We start from the raw sequence: 16,998 nt of genomic DNA, 5'->3' as shown, positions 1-16,998 counted from the left end.
ATCAGCCGCGGCCTGGCGGGGAGCAGCAGGCCGGGGCAGGCGTCTCCGTGGGCGGCTGTGGAGTTCGCGCAGCCCCGGGGGTCTTTCAACTCCGCAGGGGCGCTGGTTTCCTACAGGGGGTGATCACAGCCCCCTCCTCCCCCGGTAATAACAGCCGTGCAGCGGGGTCAATGGGCTGGAAACGGCGATCCACGGCTTGTTCTCACTTTGTTAACAGGTTGAATAAAAAGGATTAACATTGGAAAGCTTCAATCTGACGGATCCATGTTCGCAGGTCGTTCAGTTTCTTTTTATCTTTGTGGGAAAAACGCTGACTTTCTCTTCAGCGACACATGAACTGAATCATAAATCTCCAGCCTCGGCAACATTTATCTAAGACTATTTATCCAGACTTGTAGATTACACTCATTTACACCACAAACAACTGAAGGACCTGTCGGTTTTATCACCGTGTGTCTGCGGAACGACACCTTCTCTCAACAACACAACATTTGTTGTTAAGTTTATGTTGAGAAGGAAACTTTAATTGTGTTGACTGTTCCCACACAGATGTCCTAAAATAACACGTCTATCAAACAGGAATGAGGAATTAACAAAACACATAAACATTGTTAAAGCTTTAAAATAAAAAAACACACTTTAACTTTGATTAAACAGTGTAAAGCTTCATGATTTTACCTATTTATCTGTTTATTAGTGTCTCAGGAGTCCAGTGCTGTAAAATGCTGCATTAATCTGTAAAATATGGTTAAAAACGCATGTGATTTGTGTTAAAGTTTGATCTAAAAGGCGTCAAACAGGGAGTTGCTCCTCTCTCTCAGGTCTAACTGACCCCAAAACACAGCTAATGTCACTATTACTGATTTATTTCACGTTTTAAACAAATAATATGAACGTGAAACATGAAATATTTCTGCTTTATGGTCATTTTCTGTATATTTCACTCGTTAAACATCGACAGGTTTTTACAGACTAAGTCTTAATAAGGTGAGAAGAAAAGAAAATAAACATTTAAAAGAAAAATGTTGGATTCTGGAGGTATAATTATTATTTTAGCAGATACACCTGTGAAATCTACAGCTCAGCCTTAAATTTAACCTGTACAAAGATGATAATGTGAAGTTTCAGTATTACTCTCTCTGTATTTTGTAGTTACTGAGGTGTTTATGTTTTGTAATGTCACAGCTTCCTTTATCCTTTGTACCAGTCTACAGCAGCATTTCTGTAACTTTGTTTGTATTATTTGCTCATTTGTTTTTGTTTTTTAATTGAATAAACAGATTTTGTGTTGGATTGTGTAGGTGTACCTAATAAAGTGGGCAGGGAGTGTGCAGCAGTGGGATCAGCAGCCAGTGAAACACAAAAGTAAAAATACATGTACTTCAGATTTTTTTTTGCATCCTAACGTGATGTTTCGATCAGTCGAAGCCACAGTTTAATGATCTAAATCTGCGAGTGTGAGCGTCTGCTGTGTTGTGCTGGATTAAAACATCCTGTGAATGTGTTTCCTCTGGTTGTGTCTCTACTGTGTTCTACTCTCCTGCAGCACAGAGTCGGGCAGGTTCACCCTGGGACCATTCTGCATGTCATGGCTGCTGCAGTTATTCGTCACTCGCTGTCAGGGCTCAAGTGCTCCCTCCTCTGCGCCCACAGAGGCCTGTTGAGTGTGTGTGATATACAGGAGTGTGTGCATGTGAGTGTGAGCTTGCCTGTTTTGTTTGTGTGCTCGCTGCAGGAGGGTCAGCGTCGATGTCGGGCCTCGATGCAGGCGATGCCCAGGGCTAGAAAACAGGAGAGTGAAAATGAGAGAGAGTGGATGTTTGCCTGTCCTGTTTGACTTTAACTCAGACTAAATTACAAACAGAAGACGTCAGACTTTACTCTTCTGCAGCTCCAGCTGTTGACGTCGCTCAAAAGGCAATCCATCATCCGCAAGGTGAAAAACAGCGACCTACATGAAGCACCGCCGCCACAAAACAAGTCAAGTTTACTGGACTTTAGCAGAGAGAGATGGAGGTGAGGCTCGGAGGCCACCCAGCCTCGTTGACTCCAGTGACTCCGCCATAAAGAAAATATGGCTGCCGTGACCTCTCGCGCACAAACCACCCCAAAACATCAGAGAGGGAGAGGACGAGGGGTAAAACCAAAGGGTGGAGGGGGGAGTGCAGAGTGCATTTTTATGAGTCTGTGCCTCTCCAGTTTCTGGGTCGTCTGGCTGCATGGACATAAATTTTCCTCCCCCCTTCCTCCCCCACAATCTCCCCCGTTTTTTTCTGGCACACTCGCAGAGCAACTCCACCGCTATCGACCTGCTCTTGCAGCCTGTTTGCAAACTTTGCCTCCAGTTTCACTCCCCCCACCTCCCCCCATTCCTCCTCCTTTATACCTACCTGCTTCCACCATCTCCCCCTCCCTCTCTTTTTGTTTATAGTAAGCCAACACTACCTTTCTCCCTTTCTGTTATTTTCCTCCCCTCCTCCTCCTCTTATAGATGGAGATTAACTGGGGAGTGCAGCGCCATCCGTCCTCGTGACTGTTTGTTGTTAAGGAGATGGATGGAGGCTCCCTCTGCCAGCCCCACGCAGCCACAATTACACCAGCCGCCATGATGGATGGAGGGGAGGAGGAGGGGGGAGATGGAGAGAGGGAGATACAGAGCGGGGCATCTATCACGCCCCTTAATCTACCTGTCACTGCAGAGGCTCGGGTGGGGGAGAGGGGGGAGGGAGGGGGAGGTTTGACTGCTGGTCAAAGGTTTATTTTCTTTAAACTTAATTTTTTTCAGAATAAGGCCTGTGAGGACTGGACTCATTAAATGTCCTGATCTTTCCAATTGATTTCCCAGAGTTTATTGGATTCTGTTGAACGCACCTAACAGGCTTCAACAGGTCATAATGGTGCGTTCAAGTTGTACTCGGAAGTTGGAATTTCAGAGTTCCAACTCGGAAGTTTCAACTCAGAAAGTCGGGGAAACCCCACCAACCCTGACGTAAGAAATCAAGCTGCTGCTGTTCGTAACAACAGTAGAGAACACTAAAGCTAATTTCAACTTAAATGCAGAAGTTCGTTCATTCCTACGGTAAACCTCCACGATTTCTGATGTGATTGCGAAACTCTTTCTTTTTTTCAGTCTAGAATTTGCCTTTTGTAGATTTAAAAAATGTGAACTTTAGCAGCAGATTTCATGTGCCTCAGGAAGTAGAAAGAAGAAGAAATTGGCTAACTTTTCGCCTACGTATTTATCTAACATTGGTAGCGTGCTAGCTGTGGAACACACTGAGTAGCTGATTCGCCTTTTAACAAAATATTCTTACAAAATGGCGACACACGCGGCAGTAAATCTCTGGACTGCGAAAAACGGGAAAAATTAGCTTCTCTGTTGACTGCGCTGATGTTTCTGCTCATCTGTAAAGATATGCATTACCTGTGTTGAACACTAGAGGGTGCACATCGCATTTTATACGGAATTACAGAAAACATGGAGAATGAAAAGTCTGCGCTCTTTAAGGGTCAAAACACAATTTAACGGTTTGTTCCAGTTTCCGACTTCTCAACTGGAACGCCGTTAATTAGCAGATGGCATCATTCCCAGCGTTTTAAGAACGTTCTGAAGTGTTTACATTAAAATCTAATGTTACCAACTTGTTTCGAAGTTGTCTACTGGAACACCGTTAACTCGTAGCTGGCGTCACTCCCAGTCCCGACCTCTGATATCAATGGAACGCAGCCTAAGACACAGTAACTGTTGGACTCTGTACAGGAAGTCAAATCTTTTCTCTAACAAGCTTTGCATCAACATGCAAACAGCTGACTAGCGCTGCTGCTAAATTGTTTATCATCATCCGTTGTTATTGCCTCTGCTCTTCACCCACACACTCTCATCTATGTATAATCAGTTCATCCTGATACCTGTTGAAGGTGCCAAAGCAGTGACCTATCGTAGAGTAAATCTGCATATATTACCTCTACGTTTTCCCCTACAGAAATATTATGGAAAGTAATCTGAGGTCGCCTTCCCCCTCCTCCTCCTCCTCCTCCTCGCATCCCCATCTCCCTCCTCCATCTCCTCCATCTCCTCATCTGTCCAGAGGAGTGAGAGATGGGATAGGAGGGATTAATACTCTTCCGCCCAAGCCAACCCTGGGAATGATAGATGGACAGATGCAGGAAGGGAGCGGAGGAGGAGGAGGAGGAGAGGGGAGAGATTAAAGGAGAGAAGTCTGAGGGTTCATAAATCCAAAGTGGGAGACCTGGTCCACATCACACACTAATAAGATCTGCAAGAAATCCATGATGAGGGAGAGAGAGGGGGAGAGAGGGGGAGAGAGGGAGAGAGAGGGGGAGATGGGAGCGGTGTAATAGCATTAGATGTAATCTAATCATGGCAATAAGATGTGAATGGATGAGAGTGAGTGTGGTGATTATGCAGAAGAGGGATGGTGGTGTGTTGATGAAGCTTTGAGGCGCGAGGACAGGCCTTGTTATTGGACGACAGATCAACAGGGTTATGGTCCTGGCTCCAGAGCTTTCTACTATTAAAGACTCCATTAAAAAAAAAAAAAAAAAATGCAGCTCGAGATACTTTTCCCTCCAATTCTGTCGCTTTAACCGAAACCAAATGAAAGGAAACGGAGACACGGCGGCGGCAAAGTGTCGCAATGTAACGTGAACGTGAATCAGGAACAAAATGTGTCGATCGAACTGATTTATTCTGAGTATCAGTCGTGAAACGTGCAGCTGAGCAGGACCTCAACTGTAAGCAGGGACGTACAGGGGTGGAAAATTTCCATGTAAATTTCCAGAAACTTTCCACTTTCCAGTTGAGGAATTTTGGAAATATTCCCCAAAAAAAAGAGGGAATTTTCAATGGTAATAATTTTAATGGTAACAAGTATATATGGGAATTAAAGGAGTTTAAGGGAATTTTAGAGAATTAACAGGACTTTAGGGAAAATATCTGGAATATGAGGGAATTTAACAAGAATTTATGGAAATTAACAGGAACTTAGGGGAACTGATGGGGTTTAACTGGAAATTTGTGGTAATTTAAACACCGACAGTCAATGAAGATGCATGACCTTGAAGATTTGAAAATACTTTAACATTTGACTTCTAACAAAAATAAGAAACATGATCTTGGTTTGAAAACAGATGAAGATGGAGACAACTCAACTTTTTTTTTTTTTTACTCCTGAACTAATAATAAAATGGTAACACCGGATCAGTTTTCATAACACAACATTTAGGTAATGTAAAACTGAGGTAATGCTATCATATACCAACTTAAATATAAAGCGTTTGTTTTGTCAGGAGCAGATGTGTGTAAACTAACACAAATTTAAATTTTAAAAAAGAGACATTTTACATTTAATAATTACGTATACTGCTACTGTATAAACACATTTTAATTTTTTGCTCGTCATAAATTCAATATATTTACCACAGATGCAGTAGTGTGGTTGTGGTGCAGGGTAGAAATTCAACTGAGTTTACACTAAATCTGGTTGTTTTGACCAAGATTATTCTGAAAGATGTTTTTTTTTTTCCAACTACATTGAAGTTCCCTGCAAATTTCCAGTTTATTCCCATTAATTCCCGTGGAAATTAACACAATTTTTAACCCTAACTGTAAGTGTGTAAAGTGCAAGCTGTGATCTGACTCGTATCAGACAGAGTGCTCCTTCACCTCCCTCCTCTCCTCCGTGACCCCGCCACCACCTCCCCCTCCCCTCCACCAAAAACGTCCCCAACCTCCCCTCCATCCACCAGGACACATTTTTCATGGCCCAGCTGTCGTAGGGCCGTGATTGGTTGGCCCGGCAGACAGATAGCCGATAGGTTCTGATTAATAGTTGAGGCCCGAGAACTTCCTCATTGATCAACAGGACAGGCTGCAGCAGGAGGAGGAGGAGGAGGAGGAGGAATGGAGGAGAGAGAAAAAGCATGCCCTGTCACTCCACGAACGCTGGCTGATAACCCTGATAGTGTGTGTTTGTGTGTGTGCTTGTTTACAAAAGCAAAGAGATGAGGAGTTTATAGGAAACAGGATGAAATGGAAGCACTGCAGAGAAAAAGTGCTTCAGGTTTACTCTCGTTCTTTCCATCTGTCTCTGAGAAACATCTGTGAGTCCTCCATGAAGAAGAAAGCATGTGTGTGTTATCAAACAAAACACACACACACACACACACACGTGGCAGCAACAGCAAATGTCTCAGAGACCTGTAACTGAGTGTGTGTGTGTGTGATTGTTGTCATCAACTACCCATATTGATAGGTGATTGATTTGTGCTTTTAATTTGGTTTACACTAAGTATATGTGTTCCCCAGGTACATGTGTGTATGTGTGTGTGTGTTACAGTATCTAGGTGTGTGTTTCTGTGTGTGTGTGTGTGTGTGTGTGTCCTGCTGCTCTGTCCAGCCTCCAGTTGATTGATGATCTCCCTCTCCCACAGGGTCAGCAGGGTCACGACCTCCCACTTTTGACCCCCTACTGAGAGGGTCACACACACACACACACACACACACACACACACACACACACACACACCATACAGAAACAGATGGCCTAAGGACAACTGGTGCTTCCTCACCTCTCTCTCTATCTCTTCATTATTTTCTCTCACTGTTAAAAACAAAACAACTTGTAATAACGAATGTAAATGTTCACAAGACGTTTGCTGCGATTTTGTTCACAACCACAGATAAATATCAGTCTGAGTTTTGATTCTGTTGTGATTTATAGAAATGACTTTGAGAAACATGTAGCAATATCATCCCCTAGTGGTGGGACGAGGTTACAACAACTAATGAGCACAATAAAAAACAAAGATTATAACATAAGATTATAATTTACTGGCCTCATACACAAAATCTAATAAGCAGAGAAACGCCGTCAAATCATTGTTATCATGAGCATTAACAAATGTAAAGATTAAAAATCTCCATAAATATTAAATCTGATCTGCAAAAGCCGAAAGTCCTCGGACCTAAATGTCCGTCAGTTGTTTCTTTCCTCAGATACGAGTGAACCAGCACCAGGTGTTAACAAAGGGTGTAAAGGAGTTTTCCAGAAACTTTCCACAGGAAGTTAAGATGGGGAATTTTGGAAATATACTAAGTTGGAAACTTTTCATGGGAATTAATTGGCAGGAATTTAGGGAATTAAGTAATTAAGTAACTGGAAATTTACTGCAATTTATTCTCTGAGTGAAAATATATTACCTTTAAGATTTGAAAATATTTTACCATAGAAGAAACACACACTGTTACAGAGACAACTTTTTTACTCAGTAATGAGTGACTGGAATTAACTGATTTATACAAACTGTGTTATATACAAACATTAATATAAATATTTTGTTTTGTGTGTAAACTAACTCAAATTTTTGACTTTGATTTATTTGTGAGTAAAACTTTCACAGATTCTTTCATTAAATAAATAAAAACATGAATATTTAATAAAATAAAATGATACCCTATGGTCCTCTGTCCCCTCAGGGTAGAAATTCAACTGAATTTGCATTTAATCTGGTTGTTTAAACAAAGATTATGCTCGAAAATTTCCAGTTTATTCCTGTTAATTCCCATGGAAAGTTTCCAACTATGAAAATTCTTGTTATTGTGCAATCCTAGTGTTACCAGAGCTTCATCGTCATGGTAACAATAATAAATGTGAAGTTAACGTTGTAGGAACACTCGGTTTGGTTAGGGGTTAAGAAGGTGATTTGGTTAAAATGGTGGTTTGAGTTAAAATCGGTCGTAGATAAAAGAAACAACCAAGACTTCTGGGTTGACTCATCCACCACAAACCTTTATACTACATCATCTACTTTGTCATCTACTTTGTTTCTACTGCGGCTGATGTTGATGTGATAAGCTGCTGCACAGACGACCTGTGGGCTCTGTGAGATGGTTACAGATGGAGGAGTGAGGAGGTGGAGAACAGGAGGACAGGAAATGGAGGATGAGGAGGATGAAACAGAGCAGGCAAAGCACCTTATTAACTGTCTCTTATCACGTCCACAGTGATAAGAGCTGATCGAGTTATATATATATATATAACGTGACCTGATCAGACTCTTCTTTTCTCCATCTTCCTCTCCAGGGCGGCCGTCTTCAGCCAGCCGGCCACATGGTTCTCAATCTCCTGAGGGGCGGAAAGAAAAGAAAATAATGTGTTAGAGATAAAAAGAAACACACTGGTTTGTGAAACTTTAACCTGAGACTCTGCGTCCTCGTACAGAGACGTTACACTTTGGGTTTGCTGAAGCTTATAATTCATTTTTACTGAATTCTGTCCATTCCTAGTTTTGAGTCTGGAGGAAGGAAAGTTTAAAACGTTTTTAGAGGAGTTGTATTGTTTGCAGTTTTGTTTTTGCACAGCCATGTTTAGTTACACAGTAAAATAAACCCACCGTTTCTGTATGCAGACTTCACTTTTTTAAATCAAAAACTACTTTCACAAACACAACACTGAAGTGAGTTTAACAGCGGTTTGTCGTACAGATGGATTAGCGAGGCGTTCGCACCTCTCTGGCCTTCCTGAGTGAGCGGCGGTCTGTGACTCTTCTGTTCATCATGTCGGCACAGTGAGCAGTGTCCTCGATGAAGACGGTCTGAGCCTCGTCTCCTCCCTCAGTCCTGCCGTGGACGACCGACAGCTCCTTCCAGGGGTCAACTCCACCTGTGGAAATAAAATCCTGAGCCGCTGTTCTCTCTCTTTTAGTTTATCTTAGTTTTCTTTTAAAGCCGGTCTCACCGTTGACATAAAGGACCCTGTGTGTGTGAGGGTTGCCTCCTCCATAGTGAGTGTTTGTGAAGGCGATGCGTGCAGGCAGGGAATGCTGGGAAATGCCAAACAGCAGGGGACAGAGCTGAGTATCGACCTGCAGGGTCAGCATCCCAGAGAACGGACAGGCAGCGTCCTCACAAGTCTGGTCTACAAACACACACATGATAACGGGTTAAGGACAAGAGAGAGGTTGGTGTGTAGTTATAGCTGTGGTGTGTGTGTGTCTGTGTGTGTGTGTGTTGTACAGAAGCCAAACTCAGTGCAGGTCTGGTACGTCCACTGTCTCTCGACTCTCCTCCTGCCTGAGTGGAGGGACGTGTCCATCAGATCCTTCACCGTTTTTCTCGTGGGAGACGTCCAGACACGGTTCGTCACTGGTGGAGCGATAAACCTGCAGAATCCACAGAGAATAAAACAAACAAACAACAACACAGGAAACAGTAAACACCTGCGGTCCCTGAGGAGAGATTCACAGCGCAACACTGACACCTGGTGGTCGACCAGTGGAAGCCTCTCTGTGTCTTCCTGCACGTCGTCCACACCTGAGCAAGTCTGACGAGCCGCTCGTACGCCTCCACCTCGCCCTCGAACGCCTCGCTCTTATTGGTCATGAGGCCGCAGATCTCCTTAACAGACATGAGGACGCCTTCTTCGTTGTACTGAACGGATCCCATGAATATGCCGGCCAGGTTTTGCATCAGCTCAATCTGAAGAAGAAAAAACCAAAGAGAATAAAGAGTGAAAAGAAACGAGCAGCGATTCCAGGGGTGGATAAAAATGTGCAGTAGCTCAGTCTTTGTGTTTCTGACGAGTGTCGTAGCTTTGGTTTGTTCATTTGTTCAGTTTGATTTTCATGAAGCCGCAGATCTTTGTTGTTTTACTTCCTGTTAGTTGGACTTTAAAGGATTTAAGAAGATTGTTGTTGGAATAAAGATTTCACTGAGGAAAAACACACTTTCTTTAGTCTCCTATTTTCTGTGTAGAAAATAACAATTAATCAATAACTGATTAAAAACATTTCCAGATTTACAGTTAATTAAAAATAACTGATAAATGGTTGAAACAGTCTCAACAATATATGCAACGAGACCAGATTAAACATGGACAGTTCGACTGTATGAAAACATATTGTAAAAATATTCTCTATCTCTAAAATCATTTGGACACATAAGAACAGTTGGTTGATTGAATAGAGCTGCAGAGGTTCAGTGGTGGGAACCAGCTGATTAAAGTCCTCTTTAGTTTCATGTCTAAATAATAAGAACATTAACACACAAACAGCTGGTTCTTTTCTCCCCTTTAAGCTCTACAGCAGATCACAAACACATCTCATGAAAACACCAGGTCACCTGATCATCAGGATCCTTGGGGATCTGACAGCAGCCAAAGTCCACGGCCACCTGGCTGATGTTACCGCCCACCAAGGCTCCTTCCACAGCAGCGAAGGCTTCACGCACGACAGCCAGACACTGCAGGAGGAGGAGGAGGAGGAGGAGGAGGAGGAGGAGGAAGAGGAGGAGGAGGAGGAGGAGGAGGAGGAGGAGGAGGGTGAATTTAACACGAGCTCCAGAAAGGATGGGAACTGAAAGACAGACAGGTGGTCGTCTTCACACCTTCTCTGAGCCTCCAACTGCTTCATTCATGAGACTCAGGCCGACAATCTGAAACAGAGAGAGAGAGGTTATTTAAAGGATAATTAGTGATAATTATCACTTCTGTTCATGTAACACACAGAGCTGTGGCTACAACAGATCAGATGATGTTCTTGGTGATATTTTAACATTTAGAACAAAACACTGGGAATAAACTTGTCGTTAGCAGAGATTTAGACTCAGGCTTCAGTATTTTAAAAGCTGCTCTGATCGTATATCAACACTGTGAACATGTGTCAGTTTACGTTGTTGTAAGCAGAGAAATCCAGCGTCGCCTTCACAGGAGCAGAGGAGGCCACGGCTCCGAACACCAGATGAGGAAACTGCAGATGAATGAAGCAGAGACAAGAGATTAAAAACTGATTCATAAACAGGCTGTTGTTTTCCTGTGATGTTTTATTTATTGTCAACAAATCCCATGAGAAGATGAAGGTGCTGGATCAAACACAGGCAGAGGAGGGAACTCAGAGACAAACTAGTTTGAGTTTGTTGATGATAAAAACATGTAAAATAACAGCAGCTTCATCCTTTAAATCTGACTAAACAGCGCAGATTATTAATGATCTGAAACTCAAGTGCGACTCTGAATCAACCGTTTGTCTCGAGCGCTGAAAAATGTTTGAAACTTTACTCTGAGGATCCCTGCAGTGACCATAAATCAAAGCCAGGTCTGTGGACCTGGACGTATCCGAGAGGCTGTAAATTCACTAAATGATGGGAAAGGAGCTTCAGTGCGTCCTCTCTTATCTCCTTTAGGGTGTGAACAAAAGACAGGAGAGGAAATATCGTCTTTCCTCTCTCTCTGATTCCTATCGACAAAGATTCTGGTTTGATGTGTTTTTGTAAAGTGATCTGGGTCCAGTCCTGCACCTTCCCTCTGAACCAGGCGGACAGAGCTCCAGAGTACGAGCCTCCGAAGCTGATCCAGGTGTTGCTGCTGCTCAGGTTGAAGCTTTGGCTCATGTGCTGGTGGAAAACAGCCAAGTCAGCGAGCCTGGAGCGAGGAGAGAGAAAGAAATGAAACCTTTCACCGGATAAAACTGAAAACTGAAAAGAGACACATGCACATACATATTCAGCGAGGTTAACACATATAAAGTGATAGGGAGCCAACACTAACGCCTGCTGGCTGCTCAGGTCCGCCAGGTTCTCCGTCTCCAGGCCGTCAGGGTTGATGCTGTCGCCATAGAAACGATGCTCCAGGGCCAAGAGCAGAGCCCCGTGCTCTTCAGCCATCTCAACATGGTGACCTGGGAACACATGGCCAAAGCAGATTCAGTGTGAGGAAAGGTTTAAAAAACGACCGTACAGGAGGAGAGGAAAACTGAACGGAACTTTTAAAGAAAGCAAACGAGCTGATGATCTGACTGTTTCTGTATTTATATGTTTTATATTTTGTTTGTCACCTGTGTCGAGCTCTTTAACAGCAAGAAAAACTGAGACACTGCAAATTAAAGTAAAATTATCGTGTTTATGTTTATTTCATAAGCACAAATGACCTGTGGCTACCAACAGGTACAAGGGAAGAAGTACAGGAAGTACCTTAGTATCTAATTTGTGATTATCCAGAACATTAAATAATATCAGTGTACAGACAGGGACCGACAGGCTTAGCTGTTTCATAAACAGGACACAAACTAAAACAGATAAATCAGCTTTCAACTAACAATCAATTTCATCATTGATCAATCTGCCAAATATTATTTTTTGGTATTCTGTGAAATCAAGAAAAATTGGATAAAATGCATCAGTGAATTTCTCAGTTTCTCTCTGAACAGTTCAAAACCAAAAGATAATCCATTTCTAATAATAGATGACACAGAAAAGCATCATTTTTGCTTAAAGAACTGACTTCAACGATCAATAATGATCTGATTTATATCCTGTCAATTGGCTGACTGACTTATTGCTTCTTTAAAAAACTTTTATAGCAATAGTTTTAGTTTTTGTGTGGTAAAAACGACCTTGACCTTTGACCTTTAACCACCATTTAATCACTTCGTCCTTGAATCCAAGTGAAGGTTCCCTTGAGACGTTACTGAAATATCAAGCTCAGGAGAACGACTCTTCTGACCAAGTGTCATGTTACTAATACACAACATGAAGCTTCACTTGCTGTGTTTTCACTTGTTTCCAAACCTGATTCAGCCATTTTCTGTGTCGTCTGCGTCTGTACCTGCCAGAACGTCAAACTCAAAGATGGGTCCTTCTCCTCCGATGTAGAGGAACACCGGACCATCGGGACGCCGCCAGAACGCCTCGTTCACAAAGAACCTCTGGAAGAAGAGACAGACGGAGAGAACAACAAGAAAAGACAAAGAGAGGCTTTTCTTTATTCAGCAGCAGTGCACATTCACGGCCTTGGTGCAACTAATCCTGCAGTGGACAAATTTGCACATTGGCAGCTTCAAATGGCAGCGAGAGCTAAAAGAAGCCGAACATTTCAATTCATGTTGTCAGGAAACGAGAGCCACTGTTGGATTTCACTCAGTTCAGCTCCTGTAGGACAAATTTAAAGCAGCACAGTTTTGTTTTCCACCTGACAAAGCAGCGGCTTCATCGTCTTTACAGCATCTGAAAGACACTGACAGATCAGTTTTTGATGCTTTAAATAAAATACTGTCTCTAAAAGTAAAGACAGCTCTGTGTGGTGTGTCTCCACCTGAGGGAAGGTGCTGACGTCCTGTCGGTTGAAGTGGTTCAGAGGCTGCTGGATCCGTCCCTCCTTCACGTGTTGGAGAGGCTGGTGTCCGCTCGCTGTGCGGAGCAGGAGACGCTGCTTGGCCTCCTGCAGCTGGAGATCACGCAAACGCTGCTTGATCTTCCTCAGCACTCGACCTGGCGACGGCAGGGAAAAGAGAGGGTGAGAGCTGTGCAGATGAGACGAAGCTCGATCATCAAACAGGGTCTGGATGTTTAGGAGCCATTACAGAAGCCTTACTGAGGACTCCTGTGTGGCTCCATCAGCCAGAAGCAGCTGAAACAAACCTGCTCCATGTCTCCAACAAAAAACCTTAAATCTCTATCCACAAACTCTGATCTATTTTAGGAACAGTCGACTTCCAGCAATAGTTTCCCATGGGACTCATCATCTGTTTTTTCTACTGGCTCAGCTCTGACAACGACGAACTCATTTCATTCTTTTGGTCACTACTAGGCGTGAATATGAAAACCTCACGTCACGATAATCCTGGCCATAATAATTGCGATATTGCTGCGATAATTTTTAAAATGTGCTTTAAATTCTTAAAAAGATTTGAACTGTTTCCTCCAGGCTGTGTCCACATTAATGTTACGGTTTACGGAAAAACCGTAACATTAATGTAAAAAAGGAAAAACTGTAGTAAATTGCGATCAGTTCAGCTACGTAGTTAACTTAATTCACTGGAGACCAAAACAGCATCATAACCTAACAAACGTTTAGATAACCGTCAGTGTTTGTAAAACTAAACCAACACTCTGTACGTTCAGTAACTGACAGTGACGTTCGTTAATTTTACAAAGAGTTCGGTGAACAGAACTGGATGGTTGTCATGGAGACGGGAGCTCAAATTAAAGGTATCGGACTCGACTAGCTCCGTTTTAGCCGAGCCTTCAGCCATGCTAACAGGATTAGCGTTTTAGAATGACTGAGAAGACGCAGCTCCCCCTTGTGGCGATTCAAAATAAATGAATACAGGACTGAATGTTGGCTTTTTAAAAGACACCCGTGAGGATATTAACGATTGATTATTCCAGTGATGGAAATTCACTAGTTCTTATCACGATGGATGATAAAATCGAATATTAATTAGTGTCCAACCCTCCCAACATCAACTCAAACCACTTTTAAAAACATGAATAAGTCCTGTTGTGTTTCACAGCAGTTTTCTAGCGATCAATTTTAGGACAATGAATAAAATCAAACATGAATCTGGGAGTAAATCCACATTTTCAGAGGAATTCGTCAACTCACCAGCATCGACACAGTTCAAGAGGAGCAGGAGGATGAGAAAGCGTGTGGATGATAAAAACATCTTCACCACTCTGAGGTGAATTTAATGTATATCCAATCAGCAGGACTCAGATGGATCTCTGCCACTCATCAACTTCTTATATAGTCCCAGGACGAGGCTGCAGTGATGAGGTGATCCCTGAACAAACGACTGTGAAACGACCTGTGCATCATTATGATCTGCATCTGACGTGTGTGTATGTGAGAGAAGGTGTGTGTGTGTGTGTGCCATATAAATAAACTGCTCAGCAAAACAGAGCGTTAGCTTGGTGATGTAATGAGATCTCTCTGCCTTGTAATGGCTTTTTTGGAGTGGCTGAGTTACAGGAGCAGTTTTCAACTTCTTCTGTTCAAGCAGTGCGAAGCACTGTCCCGTAACGAAACACACTTATTCCAGCAACACTGAATGAGTGTGTTAAAGAACAACTGTAGTAGTTTAGAACCTGGAACTTATTTGTCCAGGCTTTTATGTGCAATGTAATCAAGTGAGCAACTGTCCACGTCAAAGTACGTCCACTAAAGTTCTTGTTTTGCCACTGACAGGCTCAGATTGTTATCATAAGTGTCTGACAGCATTATGGGAAGGATTCCTACAGAGATAGACCTTTATATTAAGGAGTAAGGATTCTTTTTGTTTAACCAGAAACAATCATTTTATCAGTACCAGACTCCACTTGACAAAAACAATAATTTTACCAAGCGGAACACGGGAGCTGCTGGAATACTGCTACCTCGATTTGTCTGTTTGTTTGTGTTGTACTTTTTAGTTATGTGAAGGATCGGAGTATTTCTTTCACCGCCGAAAGTTACACAAGACAAACAGACGAACCGGGAGATTAACATCTCCAGTGATCTGCTCGGTAAATTTACTATTTTTGTCAATGGAGTCTGGTGGCGGATAAAACGTTATTTCTAGTTAACAGAAATAATCTTACTCCTTAACAAAGGTGTGTGTTAGTGTGTTATTGTAAACACCCTCACCTCACAGACAGAAGAGTTCTGTGTAAACCAGCTTCCTCCCACCATTTAAAAATATGAAGGTTAAGCTAACTGACGACTCCATGCTAGCCCTGTGATCGACAAGCGAACTCTCCGGGTTGTATCTCCTAACCAATACCATTTCTCATGAGCCCCAAACGTTCGAAGGCTAACCGCTAGCTAACACGTCTGAAATAACAGCAGGAGAGAGAACTCTGAACGCTGTGGAAGTTGGTTGACTTCAGCAGCTCCTAACGAACACCATTTCCCATGAGCCCCAGACGTTCGAAGGCTAACCGCTAGCTAGCACGTCTGAAATAACAGCAGGAGAGAGAACTCTGAACGCTGTGGAAGTTGGTTGACTTCAGCGATTGTAAATAGAAAAACCTTAATGTTTTTAAGTTATCCAACAAGAACACTCAAAGCTAATATGCCATATAGACAACAAACAACCGAGTATAGCGCTACACTAGTGTCAACAATGGGATATTATGCGAAATATACCTGACGCGGCCATTTTGTGACTCAGTATACAAACAGGTCTGCATAATGACTCCAATAACCTAGTTCGAAATCAATAATAATTCAATTTACGCCCCTCCACAACGATTACAGAGAAAATAAACCTTAACTAACCCTTCAGACCCGCACACGGCAGGGAGAGAGACACCTTCAGGTAATTCACACATTCCCCGGTGATTCATATATTTGTAGTTTGCCGACATTTTACCTTCTTTGCCAAAGTGTTAGGGCGCGCCGGCGCTTGACAGACTAAACCATTTTTACACTGGGGGGGACTCAGGTTGTTTGGATCATTATGTTACGGTAAATTATCAAGATAAAAAACAAGATTTTATGCGACTCACAAATTCTTTGTTACATTTTCACAAATATGTATATTTGGCAAATTATTCCAGTAGATAATTTAAAGTTAGAGGGCCCTTCTTTGTTTATGGAATGGACCAAACAAAACTATGATGGCGGAAGTATGTACTGCTTTTTCGTAAGCTGTAGTTTATTTTCTCTTGCTCAACAGGCCTATTTTTTCCTGAAAGACAGAAAGAGAAGTTAGAGTTATTAAGTAACCCAAACCACTGGAACAGCTCTCTATAGGCACATCTGACAAGATGTAAAAAATTATAATAATAATAATACTAATAAAAATATTAAACTCTACCTATAAAATGGAAGAAAACCATAGGTCAATGCGTAGACTGTATATAAACATTTTATATATAGTCTAAGTATAAAATATCACATAATCATAACAGTAAAAATACATTTCACATAAGTAAATCTATTGTAAAGTGTTACAACTTTCTTCTTTCTTCTTTAAAACAAGGGTCATGGTTAACTTCTATGTTGTGCTTTTAAACCATGCACTTGAGTAGCTGCAGTGATGACAAGCTAACCCACATCCTGACTCAGGCTAACAGATGCATGTTCTGTTTATGAAAAACCCAGTCTGTCTCCACATGAAAGGCAAAGAGCATTTTCCACTCAGATCAATAATTTCCATAAAAACCACACTGCTGATTTTACTTATTTAAATAACTGACATTTGTGTAAAGGTTGTGGTTTG

General features: G+C 42.2%; 1 protein-coding gene across 1 annotated transcript; it reads right to left on the bottom strand.

The window, feature by feature from the left end:
* Positions 1–1,714: 1,714 nt before the first annotated feature.
* Positions 1,715–16,035, bottom strand: LOC108882381 (thymus-specific serine protease). Its single transcript, XM_051065421.1, has 14 exons — positions 15,420–16,035; positions 14,400–14,589; positions 13,107–13,282; positions 12,621–12,720; positions 11,565–11,694; positions 11,315–11,438; positions 10,690–10,767; positions 10,406–10,453; positions 10,142–10,261; positions 9,335–9,499; positions 9,038–9,183; positions 8,760–8,939; positions 8,530–8,684; positions 1,715–8,147 (listed from the first exon to the last, which is right to left on the bottom strand). Exons 2-11 carry the CDS (start codon positions 14,458–14,460, stop codon positions 9,049–9,051), a joined length of 1,137 nt encoding a protein of 378 aa, XP_050921378.1. The 5' UTR covers positions 14,461–14,589; positions 15,420–16,035; the 3' UTR covers positions 1,715–8,147; positions 8,530–8,684; positions 8,760–8,939; positions 9,038–9,048.
* Between the last annotated feature and the right edge of the window lie 963 nt (positions 16,036–16,998).

This window comes from Lates calcarifer, linkage group LG21 (assembly GCF_001640805.2).
Source record: "Lates calcarifer isolate ASB-BC8 linkage group LG21, TLL_Latcal_v3, whole genome shotgun sequence".
NCBI lineage: Eukaryota > Metazoa > Chordata > Actinopteri > Centropomidae > Lates > Lates calcarifer.
This window is presented reverse-complemented; position numbering and strand designations above follow the sequence as displayed.